The sequence below is a fragment of the Pteropus vampyrus genome, unplaced genomic scaffold, assembly GCF_000151845.1.
Source record: "Pteropus vampyrus isolate Shadow unplaced genomic scaffold, Pvam_2.0 Scaffold245, whole genome shotgun sequence".
NCBI lineage: Eukaryota > Metazoa > Chordata > Mammalia > Chiroptera > Pteropodidae > Pteropus > Pteropus vampyrus.
The window spans coordinates 213135-220128 of NW_011889026.1; the positions used below are offsets into that span (position 1 = coordinate 213135).

Below are 6994 nucleotides of genomic sequence, written 5' to 3' on the forward strand. Positions count from 1 at the left end.
GGAGACTGAGGCCCAGAGACAGGAAGTCACTCGCGTAGGGCCCACAGCACCCCTCCCTGCTGACCACGCCTCCCAGCTGTCCCTGGTCTCAGACCCACGTGTACCTCTGACGCCACCAAGTGGCTCCTACGTGCTTTACCTGCACCAGCCGCATTTACCCCCGGCCACAGCTCTGCCAGGTGGGCTCAGCTGTGACCCCATCACACAGGTTCTCTGGAAACTGAGGCCCAGAGAAGGGGTGCAGCAGGCCCTTGCTCGGAAGGGGAGGGGAATGTGCACCCAGCGCTTGGCCACCGCCCCTCCTGCCTCCGTCCAGCTAGCCGTTGCTCTCTCGTGCGGCCTCTCTCGAGTCCCTCCCGTCTCTGGGCCTCAGTGTCCCCCTCTCTGCAATGGGGTCAGCAGTGGGGACTCCGTCCGCCTCTGGGACACGCCTACAGGTGACCCGAGATGCCTCTGGACACGCTGGGCTTGGCCTCGATGGGGACGCTTCCGAGAGCCTGGGGCAGAGCCAGGCTCCGACAATCGGCTGACTCTGCCGGGCACCCTCGATCCCACCCCGCCGGGGTCCCCGTGGCCCCAAACTCACACGGGCTGCGTGCACTGCCGCTCAGCACTCTGCACGCCCACGCCACAGCTCCGCGAGCAGATGGACCAGGCGCTCCAGCCCGACCAGCCCCCGTCCACCGCCTCGGGCCGGAAACCCACGGCGACACACTCGCCATCCAGACACCACTGCCGAGAGAGCGGAGTAGAGCGACCGCCCACGCCTGTCAGTCCCCCTCACCCTAGTGAGAACGAGGTGGGTGCAAGGCCTGGAAGGGCGCAGAGGGGACGGAGCGAAGGGCTGGGGGAGGTCCCCCCCAGTCACCCAAGACCCAGGCCCTGAGGCGGAGCTGAGCGGGGAATGAAGTGGAGCCCACGTGCTGATCTCTGAGCTGACGCCGGGGAGAAGCTTCCGGCCCTGGCCCCACATCTCCACTCTGCAGACGGGGCCTGCTGGGAGCACGCGCAGCCCCTGAGCCACGCTGGCCCTTCGCACAGACGCAGCAGGGAGCCTGGCCTCTGACCCCTACCTTGCTCTCCCCACACGCGGTGCCGTCCACGGCCGCGTCCAGCTTCGAGTGACAGGTGGTCCCCACAGAGCACCAGAGTGTGTGGCAGACGTTCTGCAGGAGAAGAGCACAGGCCATGCTCTCACCACCTCCCAGGGCCACCACCTGCCCTGCCCCCTCGCTTCCCAAAAAGTCCCCTGGCCACCCCTCCCCGGGGCTGGCCTCTGGCGGGCTCCGCAGATAGGACACCGAGGTCGCCCCGACGCTCAGGCGTGCTGCTCAGGGCGGCCTGCGGCCACACCTCAGCAACTTGTCTGCGAAGACCCCGTTAGAAGCCGTGGCGCCTCGGTAACACGCCGGTGGCCATCCCTCCAGCTCACCGTCCCCAGGACCCCGTGGCGTACGTTTGATTTTGCCTCAGAATCCAGCTCTGGAGGCGAGGGGGCGGGCTTGCCTACAGTCCCCCCAGAATCCAGCCCGGGGCCTGTGGCTGCCCAGCCCAGGCTGCTCCCACTGGCCACTTTGTGTGTCACGGGCGTCAGGCGCAGGCCGAGGCCCGGCAGGGTCTGCAGGCCGGTGAGCGCTCCCCGGCCCCGCGCGCCACACTCACGTCCATGCCGTCGCAGAAGACAGAGTACGCCCCGTACTGGAGGCGGCACTGGTGGCCGACGTCGTACAGGACCCCGGGCAGCACCGAAGGGAAGTCGATGACCTCCTTGGCGGGAGTGTCGTCCAGGCACATGCCCCACCCGCGGCTGCAGAGGCGCAACAGGAAAGCGGGGTGAGCGGCCAGCTGACCCCCCGAGACCCATCTGGGACGCCTCAGGGTGGCCGGGAGGGCCGGGGAGGTGGGGCAGGGCGAGACCCTCACGGGAAGCCTGCCGCCTCCCTGCCACCCCCACCGGTCCCGCCTTAGCGGCCCTCCTGGGCGGTCCCCGATGCCGGGCCTTTGCGGAGACTGAGGGTCACCTGGGCAGGCACCCAGTCCTCAGACAGCTGGGGGCAGCCCTTCCTCCCCTTAACACGGCCCAGGGAAGCGGACACCTGCCCCAGCTCTGGGAGGGCAGCGACGGTCAGGACCCGATGCCAGGCCCAGGCTCGCTGGAGCCCACACTTGCCCACTCACTGGGCGGGGCTGCCCCCATCCGACCAAGCACTGCACCCCAAGTAAACATGCCAACCCACGGCACGGACGCCTGGCGGGACACGGGCTGTTCTGATTGCTGGCCTCAGCCGGGGGGCTCTCTGGGTCTGCACCGCGGGCACGGCGTCCGCTGGGGGGCAGTGGGTCAGCCCGGCCTGGGGCCTCGCCCACCCCTGACCCAGCCCCGCCCAGCAGCTCCTGGCTGGGACCCAGTGCTGACGGGCTGCGTGACAGCTCCTGCAGACAGTGCAACAATGACCACCTTTCCTGTCCGTCCCGTAGTGTGTGACAGGGTAGGGGCACGAGGAGCTCCTCCCTGGACCCAGCACCAGAACCGGAGCCACGTTCGGGCCCAGGCGCTGGCTGCAGCGTCAGAGACCCACGCTGCACTCTACCTGGCTGCGGTGCTGTGCGTCCTTGGGCCACCCCTCACCCTCTCTGGGCCACGACTCCACAGCCGCCTGTGACCCCCGGCTGCAGAGGTATAAATAGCAGCATCTGTCCGGGGAAGGTCACATGGGTGGTGGCAGCTGGCCCTTCCTTCCTCTCCGCTCGGCGCCCCGCCAGGCTCCTCATGCCTGGGAGCCCTTCCTCTGGGGACCCCCTGCCGTAACAACAGCAGGCCAGGCGTTGGGACAGAGCGCCGTGGACGGCTCCGGGCAGAGGCCCTGCTCCCGCCCCAAGGATGGCACGGAGCTGCCCATCCCCCGAGGACAGACCACCCGGTCCTGGGCACGGAGTGGCTGGATGGCGGGAGCGTGGGATGTCACGAAGGGCTGGACACAGGGCCGGGCCAGCCCCTCTCCTGCGGGAGCCCTCCCACCCCAGCCCTGGACCCTGCAGAGACCCCGCCTGGAGCTGCCCCTCCTCCGAGTGCCCACGATCCCTTAGAGCGGCTGCGAGGCTCCCTCTTGGTGCCCTCCCCAGACGCCTGCACCCCCCACAGGCTGTCCCCCCCAGGGGGCGAGGGCCTCGTCTGCCTCCTCTACCGCTGTACGGCGAGCACAGGGCAAGGCCTGACTGTTGGCACAGAAGGAGTGTGACTTTGCGATCACGTGGGGCCCCTCGCGCCTGGTCGACATGGCCCAGGGCCGAGGGCAGTCCCCTGGGGATAGCCGCGTGGTCCAAGCGCCTCTGAACCTCCCTCAAGACCAGGGAACACGCCTGACCCCACTTGGCACTGACGGCGAATCTCGCCATTCTGCCCCCATCCTGTTTGAGTGGGGCAGGTCCCCTGTGTCCCCTCCCACCCTGAGCAAGGAGACCGGACGCGAGGGCTGGAAGACAGGCCGGTGCCGCGCTCCCCGCCCCACACCCCTCTCCCCCTGCCTGGCCCTCCAGGATGGAGAGCTGAGTGTCGGCCAACCCCCCGAGCACCCCTCCACTGGCACCGCCTGTCCCTCTCTTTCTGGGTGCGGAGGCCCTGGGAGGCCTGGCTGGCTCAGGCTGTCACCCCTCCCTCCCACCCTCCACCCAGGCGTCCCTCACACATTCCAGCAGCCGAATGAAGACAGAGACGCATCTGTCCATCCAGGACCCAGGGTGCTGGGCGCCTCCCTGGGGTGGGGGGGCAGCAGGAAAAAGCCCCAGGGCATGTGGGCGCATCTGCTGTTCCGATCCTCCAGCTCACCCCTGCCCCCTCCGGGGGAGCAGACGCACCCTTGGGATGCGTGCAGACCCACTTGCCACGCTCAGGCCCTTCCCCGGTCCGTGCGCTGTGTGGCTTCCGGTCGTGACGACAGTGACCGCGCTGTGACTGCGAAGCACGGGGCCAGCGCTGTGCTGCACACGTCACGTGTTTGCCCCCTGAACCTGGACGTTAACCCAAGGGGCTGTCCCATCTTCGTCCCGGTTTTTGAGGCTTAAGGGTGAATGTAACTTATCTGCCAACACGGGCAGAAGCCTGGGCCAGAGTCCAAGTTCTTAACCATCAAAGTCATCTCTCCCCTGCTCCGGTCCCCACCCCAGTCATTCCTGTCCTGTCACAGGCCAGAGTCCTTGCTCTCATGTCCATAGTGGGCGTGGTCACATCCCGGCTGACACCCCGTGGCGGGGCGGGGGGGGGCGCTTCTAGAAAACATGAGCAGATGGATTTATCTCCACTGCCTTTCAGGCTCCCACTACGAAGATAATGAAGGAATGAAGGAATGAACGAGGCACACGGCCACCAGGACAAAGGGCAAGGGAGAGGTGACGATGGCAGATGAAAGATGTCAGCAAGATGCTGGGAGCTGGAAAGCAGATGGCAAGTGGGAGCAGACGTGGTTGCGCAGTGACAGCTGACAGCTGAGGCCCCCAGGGAGACGCCACCCAGAAGCAGAGCCCAGGACATCCGGACGCCAGTGGGCTGAGGACCCGAGCCTGGCTCAAAGGACCCAGCAGGCCCACGGTCCCTCCCCAGCCCCCTGTGGCCGGGCCATCTGCCACCTGGCCCGGAACGAACCGGGAGGTCTGGCCCAAGAACGTCAGACACGGTCGAAAGCCCGAGGGGGAGGGACCTACAGAGAGAAGGGGACACACGACAGAGTCTGCACGAGGGCACGGAGACACGTGCCAGGCCCCGTCCCCACCTGCATGCCAGAACGCTGTCGCCAGACCCACACCCTCCCAGGAGAGGCCTAGAGAAGGCCTCTCTGGGGCACTGAGTCACTCAGGAAAGTCACCCCAGATACTGACATCTGAAGACCTCCCAAAGAAACAGCCCTGTCCTGCCCGCCCCCCAGTGCCTCCTTCCGCGGAGGACAGACGGCCAAGCCATTCTCAGAAAATCTCCGCTATCGAAGAAACGTTTTCAAAAATAACTGAAAGGAAAGACATCACGGGAGAGCAAAGTCCGTACAGGTGACCGCCTCGGAAAGATGCGGGAAGACGCGGTCCCACGAACGCGGAACGGGACAAAGGGCGGCCGGTGAACAAGGTTAAGAGCACGTCAGGGGGGTGCTGGAAACCAGGCCCGTCTGCGTCAGCTGCCCCCGCACACCCTCCCCCCACGCGGTACCGTCGGGCCCGAGCGCGGGCCGCGGGCGGGACTCACTCGAGGAACCTGGTGATGTACTCGCGGCTGCAGCGGGACCAGGTGAGGGGCACGGAGTCGTACAGGAGCTGTGGAGACATGACGGAAGGCCGTTTCCCAACAGGCTCGCAGTCATTGCCGCTTCCGTCATGCTGAATGCCGAAGCTGCGTGAGAGCACAGGCCGCGGGCGGGTGAGCGGGCGGGCGCCCCAATCCCACAGGGCACCCCGCCCCAGCCCCGCAGGGCGCCCGACCCCCGTCCCGGGGCTGGCTCGGCCACCCAGGAGCTGTGTGGCTTTAGGAAAGTCACCACCCCTCCCAGCCTTTCCTCACTCCGGGGAGCAGTGGTGAGTGGCCTGCGGGGCCCTCCTGCAGGTGTGCCAGCCTGAGCCTGGACGGGCACCGTGGCCCCCGCAGCCTCACTGGCGCCAAGAACGGTCCAATGGTGGTCCCCCCACCCCGGGTCCTATCCCAAGGCTGTGCACTCGAGGAGTCTAGGCTGCCACGTCACAGAGAAGGCCTCGGAGAGACGGCCCTTGAGAAGAGCTGTATTTCCTGAGCACCTGCTATGTGCCAGGCACCGTGCTACGCACGCTCAGAAATGCTCCGTCACTGGGTCCTCAGAACGGCCCAGTGGGGCACTGTCACTCCTGGGGAGGCTCAGACAGGCTGCGGAACTGGCCAAGGGCACAGCCAGGAAACGGCCGACTTGGCGCAGAGCGTTCCGCCTACGGCCACAGTCGGCTTTTCAAGGCCCTGCCTGTGTGGCCATCGCCAAGGGAACCCAGAGCGTCAGAGTGACAACGGCGACGCCCTGGCCAGCGGGACTCGGGGGCTCTGCTGTCACGGGCTCCAGTGACTGTCGGACGCTGCCATATTCACCAGGTAAGCAGCCCGGCACAGGGGGCCGAGGACATGGGCCACGTGGAGATGTGAGCCTGCTGCAGACACGGACATCACTAACCAGCCTGTCCATCTGCAGGTAGCACAGAGGCCCAGAGCGGGTAGGACACTTGCCTAAAGCCACAGAGCACTTGAGAACCAAGGGTCAAAAATGCCAGCACTAAGGGAAAAGGGGAGGGACGGCCAAGGTCCTATGGTGATGTCTGGCCCATCCCGACTCCGCTTTGAACAAGACCCGCTCCGGGCCGACCCCAGGTACCCTGGGCCTCTGTCCTGCTGTGGGGACATACAGGAACAGCGCATGGCCAAGGCTACCTTCCCTGGGATTTTGAGGCCCGCAGGCCTGGCCGCCTGGTGCCCCCAGGTTGGGAGGTGGCAGTGGGGGTGGGGTGGGTACCTGTGCCCGAGCTCGTGGGCCACAGTGAAGGCCAGGGGCAGGCCCGTGTCCTCGTTGATGTTACAGCTGCGATGTGGCTGGCACATGCCCGCCACGTGAGACAGGCCCAGGGTCTCACAGGGCCAGTTCGTGGACGCACACAGGTCCTTCCTACACACGAGGAGAGAGGTGGCCTTCGGGCTGACCTGGCACGTGCCAGCCCCACCCGAGCAGAAGGGCCCCGGGACCCTGAGGGACGGACGGAGGGGCGGAGAGGGATGGGGGGGCCAGCGCAGCCGCCCTGGGGCCTGTGCACGTGTCACTGCCCATCCCGGTGTGACATCGCACCACGGCGATGCCAGGCGTCACCCTGGGGAGCTGGGTGAGGGTGCGGCATCTCTGTGTGGTTTCTGACAGCTGCATGGGACCCCGCAACTACTTCAAAACGGGACGGGCCCCCGGGTGCTGACGGACTCTGGTCAGTGAGCCCCGAGGCCGGGCCCCCC

General features: G+C 66.9%; 1 protein-coding gene across 1 annotated transcript in view; it reads right to left on the reverse strand.

Moving 5' to 3' along the window:
• The window catches only part of ADAMTS7 (ADAM metallopeptidase with thrombospondin type 1 motif 7), a gene marked incomplete at its 3' end in the record, with an annotated part of 31170 nt that overhangs the window by 19516 nt on the left and 4660 nt on the right, over window positions 1-6994 (reverse strand). Inside the window, exons 5-9 of the mRNA XM_023520034.1 lie at window positions 6510-6853; window positions 5231-5374; window positions 1663-1807; window positions 1074-1166; window positions 587-732 (exon numbers count right to left, since the gene is read on the reverse strand). Coding sequence (XP_023375802.1) covers window positions 587-732; window positions 1074-1166; window positions 1663-1807; window positions 5231-5374; window positions 6510-6853 — 872 coding nt within the window. The remainder of the gene's footprint in view (window positions 1-586; window positions 733-1073; window positions 1167-1662; window positions 1808-5230; window positions 5375-6509; window positions 6854-6994) is intronic.